This window comes from Ctenopharyngodon idella, chromosome 18 (assembly GCF_019924925.1).
Source record: "Ctenopharyngodon idella isolate HZGC_01 chromosome 18, HZGC01, whole genome shotgun sequence".
Classification (NCBI taxonomy): Eukaryota; Metazoa; Chordata; class Actinopteri; order Cypriniformes; family Xenocyprididae; genus Ctenopharyngodon; species Ctenopharyngodon idella.
Genome location: NC_067237.1, coordinates 25459462 through 25476864, shown reverse-complemented (window position 1 = coordinate 25476864; position 17403 = coordinate 25459462). Strand labels below are relative to the sequence as shown.

Here is a 17403-nt window from a genome sequence, read left to right as displayed (position 1 = left end):
GAATCACGAGCAGATGGATTCCTACTAGTAAACACATACCACTCTGGTGTGAAATGACTGCAACCTGGGGCTAATACTTACTTCAAACGAAATGAATTTCAATCAAAATTTATATCTTTACCACTCTGCACCAGCATGCAGCTGTTCCTGAGCACTGTGAAAATGTGCTGTACATGCAAATCAAACAGAGCTGTAGATCACTCAAGAAAAACTACTACTGAATAAACTCTTAAACCAGCTGTGTGCATACACACATACACAAACAAGTATTAAACCAAAGAATGATGGCAGCTTCTGCTTTTCTAAGCAAGGAATGATTGGTAGGAAAAGTATATGGTGCAGAAGAGCTCAATTTAAGTTGAAAAATAGATGTTTGGTTACTCACTGAGCTCAGCAATGCTCCCCACGCGTGTGGCCAACAGGGACTGCTCAATAGTACGCTGCTCGGACTGACTGTAGGCGTCTCCAGCTTTATTAGAGCGCTGCTGGTTCCTGTGCAGGCTCAAACTGTCCGGCAAACTGAGGATTCCTGCACAAAAGAATTAAACAAAACGACAAAAGCATGAGGAAAAATGCAGCAGTTAAATCCAAGCAACACCAAGACCATGGGTTTGACTCCCAGGGAATGCTTTGGATAAAAGTGTCTGCCAAATGCGTGGATGTAATTTAACATTCATTCATTGGGCAGAACCTTTTATCCAAAGCAACTTGCAGTGCATTAAAGATTTATCAAAAACACAAACCCCTTGGGAAATGAGCCCATGACCTTGCTGTTAACATCATGTTCAACAGCTCAACACTAGGACTACAAGGAATTTTGTCCAACTATGGGAGATATATTAAGAAAATAAAACAAATTCAAAAGTATGAATTGGAAGATATGAGATCTTCATCTTCATTTTCAAAGGCATAGCCACGCAAAAGTGAACCCTCATGTCTTTCCAAACCTGTATGACTTTCTGGCACTGTTTACACCTGGTATTAAGATACGTTTTGTTCGATCGGATCAGATGTAGATGAGGAAGACACATACCCATTTACACCTGGTGTTTTAATCTGTCTCTTTTATCCACTTTCGACCACTTCTGTCCTGATTTCTTCAAAGGGAGGGTCTATTGGCAGGTAAATGTATGGGCTTTTTTTTTTTTTTAGATCTTTCGATCTAATGGACAAAATAAGCTTGTGCAATTTACATATGAATGCGAAAGGAGATAACGGAAAACATACAGAGAGCAGCAGCTTTCCTTTCTGCTCTGATAGACGCAAGACCACGCCAAATGCTATGAGTGTGTGTTAGAAATCAGGAATGGTAAGAGAACATTGTGCTTGGTACGTATTTCTTCAAACCAAACTTAGGTCTTCAGCCTACAAAGTTTCAATACCGTCTGGTTAGCGTGCTTTCCATAATGTTTACGCATTAGGTCAGTAGGCGGACAGCGGACAGTCTTCTGTGGCTGTTCAAACGCATTTGACTACATGGGTGTCTGCACCACAAAAGCAATCCGGTTAAATGCGTTTTCGACTACCTCTGGAAATGGTCGAAAGTGAACAAGCTCAAAATGTTTTAGAGCCCGTTTACACCTGTATTTAGCGTCATCCACTTGTGATCCGATCAACGAAAACGCTTCCAAATACCAAGTGTAAACAGGGCCCTTTCTTCTGTTGAACATAAAAGAAGATATTTTGAAGAATGTTCTTCAAAATATCTTCTGATGACAGACTTTCATTTTTGGGTGGACTATCCCTTAAATAATAAGCAGGCAAACTATACAACAGGTCTCACAGGACACCCTCCTGGTTGGTAACAGGTGAGAAACTTGGCGGGCCGTTTGTTTTGCCTGCTCACAAGGAGAAAGCGAGGTGTATCACCTTTCTGGACAACCAGCAATTAATGTAAAGAACTACCGCCTTCTGTTTGTGGAACACGGATAAACTTAATGCTAATGTTTAAATAATGACATATGTAAGGATTCTGCATTGTACCAATGCAACAGACTCAACATCACACAGCGATGCTGAAATCAGCATTAGATTGAGGGCTCACTTGTTCAGCACTACTGCACCATCACAAAGCTTTTCATCCCGGCTCACAGCCGAACCACTGAGGTGAGACTTCGCTAGTGTCTGAATCACATTGGTTATTGTTTTTAACAGGATTGTTGGGCTCCTCGAAAATTGGATTCTCTCTCATCCTTGTGTTTTCATCACTTCCATTGTTGGCGAACACTTCTGGAGCCGACAGCGTGTTAAATTATGATGTAGCGGAAACAAATGACTCTATTTTGTTGTCCACCGACAGAGGGGCTTTCGTTTGAACCATCTCATTTACTATTGTGAGGCAAATGTAATTTTAGGGGGCTGCCTTAGAGCGAGAATGATGTAAATCCTTAATCGGTTTCACCCGGGGAGATGTGACGGCAGCGTACTGTATGTTGCTTATCATAATGTAAATATATCGCTCGACAGACTCATCATAGGTCTACTAATGCATGTTATTATTCAAAAAATGCACCCTTTCGTAATTACTGTGATATAGATCATGCAGTCCATCTTACAGTAAGTGTGTTTTGCTTCAAGGAGGAATAAAAAAATAAGGCGCATCCTGATAGAATTTGAAATAGGTTGCCATGGAGACAAGGCAGGGGTGGAGTGATGGTTACTTGCCTGCGGCATGGGAGGAAGTACAGGTGTTTAGCAATGCAAGACCACACCTCACTGTCCTGGGCCTAGTACTCTGCTATTGTACTCATGTATTAATACAAACTAACTCACAGCCCTGCAGGTGTTCATAAATGTTTATAAAAATATCCTGTTCTCCATTTCCCTCATCTCAGCTCAATGAAGATTGACTGACAGGTGTATAAGATCCTAGATCGGAGCAAAACTCCCCTTTGTTCCCTACAATCTCTTGAGTCCAGAGCTCTTATTAAAACTCTCAGCGGGTCTCTGTGACAGATGAGTGTGCCAGGCTCATGCACAGCCAGCCTGAAACACTTAAAGCAACGGGTGGTAAGACTGGCATCTCGCTCACTTTCCTTTCAGCTCCACATCCTCAAACATCGGTCAGGGTAAACTTTTCAAATTACTGTAGGCTATAAAAACTTCACATGCATAGAAACGCACACACACACACACACTTTTAAAAGCCTGGCTTCTTCCAAATCCTTGCCTTCTTTTGTTCTGTGTGATTATGCTTCAAAAATAAATTGTGCTAAAACATTTTAAGGCAGGTTTTTACATTTGGCCTATCCCCAAAAAAGTTATTTTTTTTTATTATTTATGAAGGTAAACACATTAGATAACAAAATATACAGCACAAGCAAAATATTTCACAAAAATAAGCTTGTTCTTAGAAATTAAACCATTCTAATTTTGGGGTCAATAAGATAATATGTCTCTTATGTTTACCAGTGATGTATTTATTTGATCAAAAATGCTGTAAAAAACAGTAATATTGTGAAATAATAGTTGTTTTCTATTTATTTTAAAATGTAATTTATTCCTGTGATGACTTTTCAGCATCATTACTCCAGGCTTCAGAGTCACATGATCCTTCAGAAATCATTCTAATATGCTGATTTGGTGCTCAAGAAACATTACTTCTCATTATCAATGTTGAAAACCAGACTGTCCTCCAAAAAAAAAAAAATGACCCTATAGGTCATTTTTCAAGCACCTTATTATGACCTATATTTACGTTTTAAAGTCATGCACCCTCTAGCTGGCGTAAAAATAATGACAGTGTCGTGTTACGTCTGTCGTCATGAAATGACGTATGACTGTCGTTACCAATCAAAATGTGTGTTCATTTAAATGCAATATGTGGACTTTTTACACCATTTGTCCTATTTCCATTTAGCAAAACTCATTTTTTTTATTAACGACTACACCCACCCCACCCCTAAACCTACCCTTAGTGATTTATAGTGCATATACACTTTATGAGCACATGTGTTCCCTGGGATCGAACCCCACATGATTGCATATTGTTATATATTGCAATGCTCTGCCAATTGAGCTACGCGAAACTCGAAATATGACGCAGATAAAAGGGAACAATGCATTAAAATGAAAGTATCCTGTTGTCAATAGGGGCGCAACTTTAGTAAACGCTCCTATGGGTCATATTTCAGGGAAGTGACAAACAACCTATATAGGCGTATTGGTTGGAGAACATGTTGCAGAAAACAGTAATACCGCTTAATATTTTTTGTGGACACCATAATACATTTTTTCAGGATTCTTTCATGAATAAAAGTTCAAAAGAACATAATTTCTTTAAAACAGAAATCCTTTGCGATATTATAAATGGCACAGGTCATTTTCTGTTTCTGGTTATTTTTCCGTTTGCCTGCCTGTTTGAGTTCTCATTAGTCTCCTTGGTTACTGATTGATCGGTTATTCTGTTCAGCTGTGTCCTGATTATTTCCCTTTGTCTTCCTCTTGTATTTATACCCTGAGTTTCAATTTGTTCCTTTGTCCGTTCTCGTTTATACTAGTGACTGTGTACTCTTATTCTCTTGAGTGTTATATTAAAATATTGTTGTCAAGTCATCATCTTCCTGTCATTGTGCGTTTCAATCTACACAGTGATGAGTGACAGTAAATGTCTTTACTGTCACTTTTGATAAATTTAGGCATACTCGCTGAATAAAAGTATAAATTTCTGTCAAACAAAAATCAGAACACTTTATGTTATGACGTCTGACAAATATTAAAGGATTAGTTCACTTTTAAATAAAAGTTTCCTGATAATTTACTCACCCCCATGACATCTAAGATGTCCATGTCCTTCTTTCTTCAGTCGAAAAGAAATTAAGGTTTTTGATGAAAACATTCCAGGATTATTCTCCTTATAGTGGACTTCAATGGTCTCCAAATGGTTGAAAGTCAAAATTACAGTTTCAGTGCAGCTTCAAAAGGGCTTTACATGATCCCAGACGAGGAATAAGGGTCTTATCTAGCGAAACGATCGGTCATTTTCTAAAAAAAATCAAAATGTATATGCTTTATAGGCACAAATGATCGCATCACAAGTGTTTCCACCTAGAACGCGATTCCGTATTCTTCAAAAAGCTTACGCTAAATGTCCTACGCCTTCCTTATTCAACTTACGGAACGAACGCAGCGCCAGTTCTGTTTTTTCCGTAAATTGAATAGGGAAGGCGTAGGACATTCAGCGTAAGCTTTTTGAAGAATACGGAATCGCGTTCTGGTGGAAGCACTTGTGATGCGATCATTTGTGCCTATAAAGCATATACATTTTGATTTTTTGTTTTTAAATTACCGATCGTTTCACTAGATAAGACCCTTATTCCTCGTTTGGTATCATTTAAAGCCCTTTGAAGCTGCACTGAAACTGTAATTTTGACCTTCAACCGTTTGGAGACCATTGAAGTCCACTATAAGGAGAATAACCCTGGAATGTTTAATGAAAAACCTTAATTTCTTTTCGACTGAAGAAAGAAGGACATGGACATCTTGGATGACATGGGGGTGAGTAAATTATCAGTAAATTTTTATTTGAAAGTGAACTATTCCTTTAAAAGCAAAATAAGAATAAAAGTAGTTGCAAAAATGAGGAAAAATGCCACTTGGTTTTGTGATTTAATGCCATAAAATTCACACATTTTATGTGCAGTGTAAGTGTTCAAATGCTTATAGATGTGTAACGGTGAGCTGTAGTAAATCCAATAGATGAGATGCATGACCTAGAATGAACAATATAATTACATGTAATAAACACAGAGAACAGTAACACAACAAACCATACACGTTAACAAAACACAACGAATTGAGGAAAAATGAGGGCTTAAATACACAGAAGAAGATCATTAACAAAACAGGGAACAGGTGAGGACTAATCAGAAACCATGACAACTAATAATGAATGAGAACTCAGGCAAAATAGTGACATGGAAAACGAAACAGATAATGGCAAAGAAGAGTACTGAGTAACAAGATGCCTATATATCTGAGGTTTCTCTTTGTAGATCCCTGAGAGGGTCAGTATATTCAATAAATAATTGAAAATAACCTAGAATAATAATATTAATATTTTAGTATTAATATTTTGCAGGTTATTCAGTGGTCAAGGCAGCCTACGATTGCAACAACAATTTACCTGCAGTTAAATTATTAAAAAGGAATTGATAGAAAAGAAGAAAATCAATATTTCGTCTGTATAAAGAGATTGTGAAATGTTTATTTTATAAAGAGTAAAAAAATGAATTGATTTACTGGAAAAAACAGAAGAAAAAAAAAGCCTAAACCCTGAAACCATACTGTCATTCATACAGCGCCTCCACCACTTCACTCATGGCTGTAATGAGTTATGGCAAACAGTGTGAAAATGCATTTGCATAATGCTGCATAATAATAAATAAATGATCATAATGCCAGGTCATGATGTGAAAAGTTTTTCCCTCAAGCTCCTTATTCATCTTCCTCAAGTTTGCAGAATTCGCCAGTGATGCCACTGCAGATTAAGACCTTTCTCGCTCCAACTCACTATCCAAAAGGCCTGTGGGTTTGGAAACCATTAAAAGTGTGTCCAAAGTGATACCCGTTCCACAAAGTCTCTATTCTCAAGGAGCTGAGTTTATGATGACATAGGGAGACTGAGAATAGTAGAGCCTCCAGCTTTTCTTTTTCAACTTACGATATAGCCTACATTTTCTCTATTTTGACTGTCTGCTGGACATCAATAGATTCAGTTAAAACATTCAACCTTTGTTTATATATATATATATATATATATATATATATGGCATAGATTCAACAAGGTGCTGGAAACATTCCTCTGAGATTTTGGTCCATACTGACATGATAGCTTCATGCAGTTTCTGCAGATTGGTAGTCTACACATCCATGATGCAAATCTCCCATTCCACCACATACCAAAGGTGCTGTATTGAATTGAAATCTGGTAACTGTGGAGGCCATTTGAGTATAGTGAACTCATCATGTTAAAAAAAACAGTTTGAAATGATTTGAGCTTTGTGACATGGCATGTTATCCTGTTGGAAGTAGCCATCAGAAGATGGGTACACTGTGGTCATAAAGGGATGGACATGGTCAGAAACAATACTTAGGCAGGCTGTGATGTTTAAAAGTTGCTCAACTGGTACTAAGGGGCCCAAAGTGTGCCAAGAAAATATCCCCCACACCATTACACAACCAGCAGCAGCCTGAACCATTGATACAAGGCAGGATGGATCCATGCTTTCATGTTGTTTACACTAAATTACCAACTAAATGTCGCAGCAGAAATCGAGACTCATCAGACCAGGCAACGTTGTTCCAATCTTCTATTGTCCAATTTTGGTGAGCCTGTGCAAATCGTAGCCTCAGTTTCCTGTTCTTAGCTGACAGTAGTGGCGTGTGGTCTTCTGCTGCTGTGGCCTATCTGGCTTCAAGGTCCGACGTGTGTGTTAAGAGATGGTCTGAACGCCAACCCCATTCTGATGCTCAGTTTGAACTTCAGCAGATCATCTTGACCGTGTCCACATGCCTAAATGCATCGAGTTGCTGCCATGTGTGTGTGTGCCTGTGTGTGAAAACCAGTAAACTAACCTGGGGGGGAAAAATAAGACATTTGACCATAAAATATACAGACCTCGATCTGGGGCTGTGGTTTAGAGCCCACATTACAACTGGAGTGTGTTATTATAAGAGTGATAAGTCATAACATTGTGATGTAGTTTGTTCTTAATAAAGCTTTTTGGTTGGCCTCAAATTGCCAAAGGTTTTCACCGAACAACCACTGAGCTTATCAAAACAGCAGCAGAATCGACACTGAAAACCCAGCAGATTTCAAAACATGCAATCCGAAGAATAAGAGGGAACGTCTAATGAAGGCATCCGCCAGGTTTAAACCAGCTGAGGATTGCGGGTGTGCAGGCGTCAGAGCCTTGTAACAACGTCAAAACCTAATGAATTCATATTGGCAACATACAACACACATTCTTAGGCCAAAACCAGAAGCTTTGGTTTGGAAAACACAGCATCCACAGGATGGCTCAGATAAGAGGCTCTATGAAATGATTTTTCATTTCACCTCTAGGGTGCCAGAATCGCACTACAGTACTTATTGCATGCTTCACAGTGGACCAGTTGACCAAAAGCTCTTTGACAGTCTAACAGGGGGATATTAGAAGAGCTGTATGCTTGGGAAGTCAATGGGGAGGAACCGCTGGGACATACCAGAGTTTTCCCAGCTTTCCCATGCACGCGTGCCGAGTGTGGATACGCCACTGACCTCACTGGGGCTCAGAGTCTGTATTTAAATCTATTTTAAAGGCCTGTGAAGCCCAGCCTGTTCTCTTAGCCTGAGAATGCAGATTAAAACACACACACACATACACATTTTCTGTCTCTTTCCAAGCACAAATGTGGAAAAACAACTCCCTGGATTTCTCACAGAGCAATGCCAGCATGCAAAAGCTAGAAAGTGATTCAAGCCACACCATGTAAACCTACACCCACAACACCTATTACTCTCACACAGCTATGTGCTTGGTCAACTCCTTTACTAACCCTACGCTAGGTTAAACCCACACATAAGTAAAATAATATCCAATATTTCTTGTTCAAGATGGTATTTCAGTGACACACTAGAGACTTGTGCAATGGCGTTATATCCTACGCCCTGCATAAACACATCCAAAATCAGTTTAACCATGTAGTGGACAATCGAAAACAATCGTTTGAGAGAGTTTGGTAATAGGTTAAATCACCCATGCTGAATTCTGGCAGCCCCATGCAGATGGAGTCCATATGTACGGCAATAAGAACCAGGAATGCTGCATTTCTGGGGAACGGAGGGAGGAGTTTGAGGAGAGAGATGCGGCAGTGTCTACAGTACATGCGTCGTGTGACTGCACAGTATGTCTCCAGTGCTGGCTGACCACAGAGCTTTAATGGTTTTTGGAATCATCCCCAGGGATTTGCTCTGAGTTGTTCGGTGATCAGAAAGTTGGAACGGTCCGTGGATTTGTCGCTGACGGCCTATGTCTGTTTGAATTTAAGACACACATGACTGTCAGAGAAACAGCACAGACTCCTCAAACATTCCCACTAAGCAACTGCGCATACATACAATATACATATACTGCACACAAAGATGCATTAAATCGATCAAAAGTGACACTGAAGACTCTTATAATAGATTTATATTTCAAATGCTGTTCTTTTGAAATTTCTATTCATCAAAGAATGGTAACACTTTATTTTAGGGTCTTTTAACTTGTTGCTTATTAGCATGCATATTACTAGAATATTGGCTTTTTATTAGTACTTATTAAGCACATATTAATACTTTATTCTACATTCATAATCCTACCCAATACCTAAACTTAACAACTAACTTACTGACTATTAATAAGCAGTATATTAGGAGTTTATTAAGGGAAAAGACGTAGTTAATAGTTTATATGTGTTCCATATACTGAAGTGTTACCCAAAGTATCCTAAAAAACGAATCATGGTTTTCACAAAAACATAAAGCAGCATAACTCCTTTTAACTGTGATTATAATAAGAAATGTTTCTTGAGCACCAAATCAGCATATTTGAATGATTTCTGAAGGATCATGTGACACTGAAGACTGGAGTAATGGCTTCTGAAAATCCAGCTTTGACATCACAGGAATAATATTTTAAAATAGATTTTTAAAGTTATAATAATAATATTTCACAATAGTATTGTTTTTACTGTATTTTTGATCAAATAAATGTAGCACTGGTGAACATAAGAGACTTCTTTCAAAAAAAAAATTTTGAACAGTGATGTGTACAAAAATATTGGTATTAGTATTTAACACATGTATTGATCACCCTGAAGGCACTTAGAATTAAGGACAAGCAAACACAAGGCCAAAAAACTGACATGTACATAAACAGCATTCACCATAATAGGCCTTTTAAAAATAATGATGGATGAACAGATTGTGTGTTGACTTCTAAATGATCCAAGATGGTTCTTAAATTGCAGGTCACATAAACAAGAGCTCACAAAAGCTTTTAACTTTTTTTCTCCCAGTCTTCATTGATTTGATTTTTAAAGGTGAAGTGTGTCATTTACGAGCCACTAGTGTCACCAAACACAATTCATAAAATGGAAAAATAATAACCTTTTCAGACAGGTCTCCCTAATTCCACTGACAAATGACTGAAATAAATCAATTTACAACAATTCTAGCAAAAGGTATGCTTACATATACCATTTAATGATGGCCTTTTAGACATGGCATAAATACAAATCTAGCAAAATCAGGACAAAAGCATGCACATCACCGGCAAAAATATGCTCAAAGATGGGTGCTCGAACAAAAAAAAAAAAAGTAATAAAAGTCAGAAAAAAGTCGGCACACCAAAGCTCCAAAAATAAGAGTCTTTTTTGCTTATTTTTGGAGCTTTGGTGTGCCAACTTTTTTCTGACTTTTATAAATGCAAATCTAAAAATTAAATAACAATACTAAACAAACAAAAATGTGTTTACAAGTCTCTTAAGCCTATAGGTTAAATGTATAAGGTATGTGTTTGATTCAGTAGAAAGAACCGGTTCACTATATGGTTGGTTCACCAAAAAGAACCGGCTCCTATGAGTCATTAGTTTGAGAATCAGTTGAACTGACCTGGGTAACCTTTCCCAAAATTTCAATGGAGCTCCGATCAACTTAGGCTTACGATGCTTTTGGAAAACGCTGCCCTGGTCATGCTCTATTGTTTTGATTCAATAAAAAGATCTGGTTCATAAGAGTCATTTGTTCTATATTCAACTGATTGTCATTCAGTTCCAGTATTTTTTCTGCATATTTCCTCTTTGTGCTATGATCTTTCTATTTACTTTTTTCACTATAACATCTTTAGAGTCAGTGTTGCATTCAAATCTAAACTGTGTGGAATTCTTGTAAATTATTGACTTGCCAAATGAATAAATGTCCTATTGGACATTCAGTAATCTTCACTGAGAGCATTTGTTATTGATAAAAAAATTAGAACAGCAACTCCAACTAATAGGAGTGCATTGCAGATCTGTAAATGAAAACCCTAAAATAGTATGATTCACACAAGCAGAAATGATATTAATCTCCACAAAAGCTGATAATAACTGTTATCAGAAGAGATGAAAGGCACTAAAACACAAACACGGTCATGTTTACATGTGGAAACATGCCCTGTGAATGGATGCTGGGTAATGACCATGCTGTGTCTGCCTGCTGCATGCACCAAAGTGATACTGAACTAAGTGTATGTGTCATAGCTAGCCTGGATACCCTGTGGTAGTTCTCTCTGGAAAACTCCAAAACAACTGGTAATGGAAAGCGGTACCTCCTGCAGTGACCCCGATTACATCACCAAAACAGCACAAGTGTTGCCCCCCGCTCTCCCCTGCTGAAGTAAGCCTTGCTGTCACTAACAATCAAAAACACACGTTGTTCTCTTATCAGCAATCTGGGACAGCGTGTTATCAGCCAACCCCCTCGAAGACCAATCTCCGGGCATTCAAACAGAGGGGTACACTGTTGGAAGAAAAGTTGAACAGTTCAGAGTATATTCAAGTGAGAATTTCCTCTGAGGTATTCGTATTTAAAAACTTTATTTTATTTTGAGTCTGTGCTCATTACTCTCTGTATTCTTCCCAGTGTTAAGTGGTAATTTGCATGCAACTGGGCTGCAAATTGCACAGTAATTGTTTGACTGGATCTGCAGGATTTATCATTTTGACTTTGTTTAGAGGCACACTGGGTTACTGGCTCTTTAAGGTGGGCCGCACGCGACGTCAGAGAATGATTTGATTGAGGCCTAATGAGGGACTTTGAAACAGCACAGAAGAATAACCAATCAATCGTAGTTAAAACTGTCATTTGATATACTTGAAATTGCCATTTGCAAGTCCACATATTTTATGAGTTCCAGTAAAAGACTGAGTGTAATTACACAACTCTTAATAGTTTCCTACAATTTTCTGATGGTACACACAATTTTTAAGGTCTGCTAGATTATATGGCATTTAATACAATCAAGAACAGCATCCATGCATTGTCCAGTCATTCATCATTCGTCGTCTATTTATTAATAGGTTACTGCAATTTACATTCTTTTTGTTCAGGAAAAAACAGATCAATTCCTTCTAAGAAAAAATAAAAGAGAGTTTTGACTAGGCCCAAGTGGAACTTGCAGGATTTTTTACATTAGGTCAGTGGTTCTCAAACTTTTTTGGTCACGTAATAGTTGCAATAGTTGCAATAGTTTCACTTTGTAATGTCATTGAATCACTGAAAAATATAACAGTATAATAGTTTCACTTTGTAATGTCGCTGAATCACTGAAAAATATAACAGTATAATAGATCAGAACATAACTTTTAATTTAAATAAACAAAAAAAAAAGTATATATTTTAGTAGGCGGGTTTCCATTACAGATTTGCGCAAAACTTTTGCGATATTTTCTAAATGTCGATTAAAAAAATATTGCAAAATGACAGCTTTTCCATTAACTGATGTTATGCGACTAAAACGTATTTTTTTCCTCTCGTGATAAGTCATTCCAAAAATCATGGCAACGGATGTTAGTAGGTCAAGTATATCGCTGCCACTGCACTAGCCAATATTTTTTTAATTGAAGGAGACATACGCATGTTATTCAAGCATTAACGGCAAGGAAAGCCTGTTATACTTGGGAGCAGCCACGTATGAGGTGTTTCTGGGTGTTTCTCCCTCCTATCTGCTTTGAGGTCTTGATAAATTGTGGCATTTCTTTGCTGTTTAGAATCCAGAACTTTTTTGTGAAATTGACGTGCTTCCACTGGGCGTATTTTCAATTCGCAATTTCAATTTGCGCAATTTAAAGAGTAATGGAAACGCAGTTAGTGGCTACAGTGAGCTCTTCTGACAGCGCCTCACAAGCTCAGCTTCTTGTATGTTTTCTCATCCGAATCTCATTACGTCCACTAAAGAGGTGCTTTTCTGTTCTATATTTTTGTTAACTTCTATGTCGATCTTGTTCAGATGATGACAAGTCAACAGTCTGAAGAACAATTCAGTGGAATTGGCGTTTGTTGCCGCTTTATAAAGGCAGAGCGCTTTGTTTTCTGTTTTTTTTTTCTGCTGACCCATACACACACACATATTTTTCAAACAAAACTTGTATGCGCAGTGCCCAGTCACAGCGTTCAGAACCAAAGAAAGCCACCATGAGTATAACTGTAGCTTTTGCCATGATGACATATCTAAAAAGAAAGTCGTATGTCAAGCTTTTTTTTTTTAGCAAATATTTAGTAAATATTCAGTCTCCTCCACTGACCAGTTTGTGAGACGTATGGTGCAAATAAACATACGCATGTTTGTAACATATGTAAACATACATATCACAACACTGCATTGAATCAAGTGTTTACAAGTGTTTAGCTTAACTTTTTTCCTATTGATCGGATTATTTCAGGTCTACACCACTCTTTCCAGTTCAATCAAAACTTTTAATTGGAATGATTGAGATGTTTACATGAAGGCTTTTGAGTCCAATTGAGCCATCAATCCGATTACTAACAAATTATTGTTTGCACATAAGTATAGCTATTTTCTGTGCTGATTTTGAAGGAGAAATGGGTGGAATTCTGCAGAATGGATTTAAAATGGTGAAATATGGGTTAAATTTCCATTTTTACCACAGAGTACTAATAGGTACAGTAATTACGACTTTATTTCTTATAATTGTGACTTTGTATCTCGCAATATAGATATAGAACTTTGTGAATGAAGGCTATCACAGTTCTTTGGAAAACTCCTAAAATCTGCCGAACAGATTTCACAAGGGCCTGGCTTTGACCTCCTTATTCAGCTACTCAATAACTTAAATACTTCCTGAACACAGGACTTCTGGGATTATGCACCAATAAAGCCTCTCATCCACACTGGAGAAATAAGCTTATGAGCTTTTCATAGCAGAATGATTAGACGTTAATTTTATGGTGCAATGAATTATTTATAGTAGAACTTTCTGTTCTTGCAAAATCAGCATATAAATATATGAACTTTAGTCTTCCATCCAATTTTTCAGCAGGTGGTCACTCACAAATGCATCTTACCTACTTGTTGTCACAGCATTTCCTCCAGGCATAATAGCGTTACCATCACATTACTGTCACTCTCTTCCTCTCATACACTAACACATAGACATGCATACTGTATAAATATATGCTAAATCACATCAAGAATAGCAATGTGATGGGGGAAAAAAGGACAACATGCCACCATAGCACCTCATTCACACTTAAACATTGCAAAAAACCCTTTCATACACACAAAGTGAATATAGATGTCAAGAAAGAAATCATTTATACATATATCTTTTGCTTCAATTCTTTTGAATAAACTCCTAATGACACATTTGGAGCTCAGCTGGCAAAATTTGCTTGTTTAATGAATTTGAATGATGGTGTAAATCAGCTCTGGTGTGTTCAGAGACACCACACTTTCTAACCTTTGTAAACAAACCACGACATTAGCTGAGCATGCACAACAACAGCTGGTGCTCCCCTCTACGGCAAGCAAGAGGGCTCGAAGGTAATTGTGTCCATTAAGACAACAGAGCCTGTGTTTATGGAACAAAAGTGTAAGTATTATTCTGTTCGACATGATCTCGGCCGTGAGACGCGCTGGAAGCGGATCTCCACTAGCGTCATCCTGACTCAGAGCTCTGAGCTTGGCTCCAGCTCGCAGTCTAGCAGAAATCAGCTCCAAACCAGAGACCCGCAGTAGATGAAGCGTTAACTTGTTTTCCAAATGTTCAACTTGCCTTATTCCTCCCCTTTGAACAAACTCCTCAAGCTGAGAGCCAAAACTGGGAGAGGTTTATGCAACACATTGATGAAAAATATTATTGGAAACAGAGCCTCTTAATTACAGATTAAAGTTCAACATTCAGTCGTTCCCTGCTGAACCTTCTTTTCATAATGCATATCTCAAGGTCAATGTTTCAAGCTAAAAAGTGTTTTTAGGCATGTTTTTAGTCCTCTGATGTCTGATTGTGGCTTTCTCACTGTTTATGTTATTTGTGATAACACACATTAAAGTCAAGCTAAAAGTGTTTCAATAGGCATATTCACATGCATTACATAATGCTGAACTGACTGCCAAAGAGGTCACAGCTAAAGTTGTTTGAAAAGAGGGTGGAAACCCCTTAAGAAAATCAGACCAGTCTCCAGGAGTTGCTTCCAAATTTGAAATTTGAGTCCAGTCTTGGGTGGATCAAAATAATGTTACATTTGTGGGAAAAAGGTTTCATATTAACAGACCCCTATCTTTAAATGCAAAGCTAGCTTGTGCCAATATATGAGTCATTCTATGAAATGAAGCCATTTACTTTAGAAGGTGATTTCAAAGTCAATTTTGGTACAATTTTAAATAATCCATCACACAAGAATGACTCAGGCTAAATTATTACAATTAATTTAATTAAAATTATGTTGGGAAATTCTGACAGGGGTAAAAAATAAAATAAAATAAGACATACTAAATCTCTATGCAAAATGCAAGCGCACGAGGGAGATGAGACTACAAACCCTTCCAAACTCCCTATATTATAGATGATGTCACCAGCTACTGTATGGTAAGCACTTCCTGTGACTAAAATGTTCTTTTAGTGAACTTCTTGGATGCACTGACCTTGACTTTGCTTAGTGATCATCCAATCCTGAGCTCCAATGTTGAATGTCAAGTAACAAGATTTATTTAAAATCAATGTGATTTTAGTTATTTTTTATACTTCCTGACCCCAGCTCTAATCCTCACTGTAGACATTAACCAGCACTGCAGAAGTATTACATCATTTCCAGGTTATTCCCTACGTTTCCAATGCAATTTTGTTGTTAGGTGACTTTTGGTATCAGTGCAGCTTCACAGAACAGCTTCAAAATCCACTTACTGAAAGTCTGCGGTGGTGATGATGACATCATTCATCACTAAATCATGGGCTTAATTCAATTGTACAGAACACATCATAAAATTGCTGTCATAACATGTTTAAAAGAGAGATGTCTAAAACGTGTAGCACAAATGACATAGCGCTTCCTGAAAGAGTTAATCTTATTTCCAAAGGTCTTCTTAAAAATCACTCTGACCAATCAGAGTTATTTAGAAACACTAAAACCACACAAATATGACTAAGTGGCCATTTCATCAAAATACTGGAAATGAACATTAAGGCTTGTTGAATAGTCGTCAACCGAAACTGACTTCACAAGAATACACACGTCACCTAGAGTCAGCTTGTACCTTTCGCGTGAAATATCGCCCTGTCATTACTTCATGTGGGTGCCATGCCGCTTTGGCATTGTTTACACCCACGAGCAACAGCTTTGCAGATTAGCATGCGCAAGTGACAGCATGTGTTGAAAAGGACAGCTTCTGCTTCGGTGACAAGCAATACCCCATTCACTTCATCTCCTCCATCCTTCTCATCTTATTGTGCCTCGTTCCCCCAAAACTCCCACCCAAACAACACACACTACTAAGCTTAAAAAGAACGGTCCAAACCACACTTTTCATAAAACGTGATTGCTGCAATTATGAGCAATGAAAGCTCAGTGAAGAATAAGACTGGGAAAAGTTCATGCTGTAATTACAAGGTACGAGATTTGTAGAAAATGCCTGAAGAATAAAAGACTTTTTGGAGGTGCAGAGACCAACTTAATGCTACTGCTGTGCTTGAATTTGGAAAGCTTTGCTGATTTTCCAGAGGTGTTGAGAACTGGAAAGGTTCACCGTCACAGAACAAAGACTAGACCTATTTACTTAATCTTAATTACTAAAACACACCTTTTATAGTCCACTGTAAACCTGGATGTTAAATGAATAAAAATGAGGCATTAAGATGCTTAGCTAGGGCTTGGTTAACATGCAACATTAATTTGAACAAATGTTCATATGGTTTGTTAACTTTTCTTGGTTATTTAAAGGGACAGTTCACATAAAGCAGCTAAAGCCTGCTCAAAAAGTAGCTAAATGTCGATAGACGAAGTAATGCGCCAACTGTCGGCACTTTACATCTGTTTCTCTCCTAATTTGTGCTTACATTCTGTATTTTAATACAATATATAGTCGAATGTTCAATAAAGCTGTTCTCATCTACATATTTTCTGTCAGACAACAGAAAGAATATGAAATAGTGACTGACTACATGTTAACCAGCAGTCCAAAATGTCGCTAGATTTGTCGCTATAGCTTAAAAAAATAAATAAATAAATAAAGTCAAGGTTTTTCCTGCACTGAAAATATTTTGGCAGCCACCAAAATAAATCTTTGTCCCGCCAAAGATTTATTTGATCATTTGATGTGACGATACCTGCTGTTCTGCAGTACCAGTACCGGCTGACAGCCGGCTGCTTTAAAACGCTCCTGT

General features: G+C 37.8%; 1 protein-coding gene across 2 annotated transcripts in view; it reads right to left on the bottom strand.

Annotated features, from left to right (window-relative positions):
* Positions 1-17403, bottom strand: part of btbd11b (BTB (POZ) domain containing 11b) — a 66378-nt gene that overhangs the window by 24741 nt on the left and 24234 nt on the right. The window contains exons 1-2 of one of the 2 annotated variants that reach the window (XM_051870664.1): positions 11334-11482; positions 386-529 (exon numbers count right to left, since the gene is read on the bottom strand). Coding sequence is in view for 1 of the 2 variants with exons in the window: in XM_051870663.1 (XP_051726623.1) it covers positions 386-529 (144 nt within the window). In the remaining variant the exon portion in view is untranslated. Of the gene's footprint in view, positions 1-385; positions 530-11333; positions 11483-17403 lie in introns of those variants that run through there. The other variant, XM_051870663.1, reaches the window with a different exon arrangement.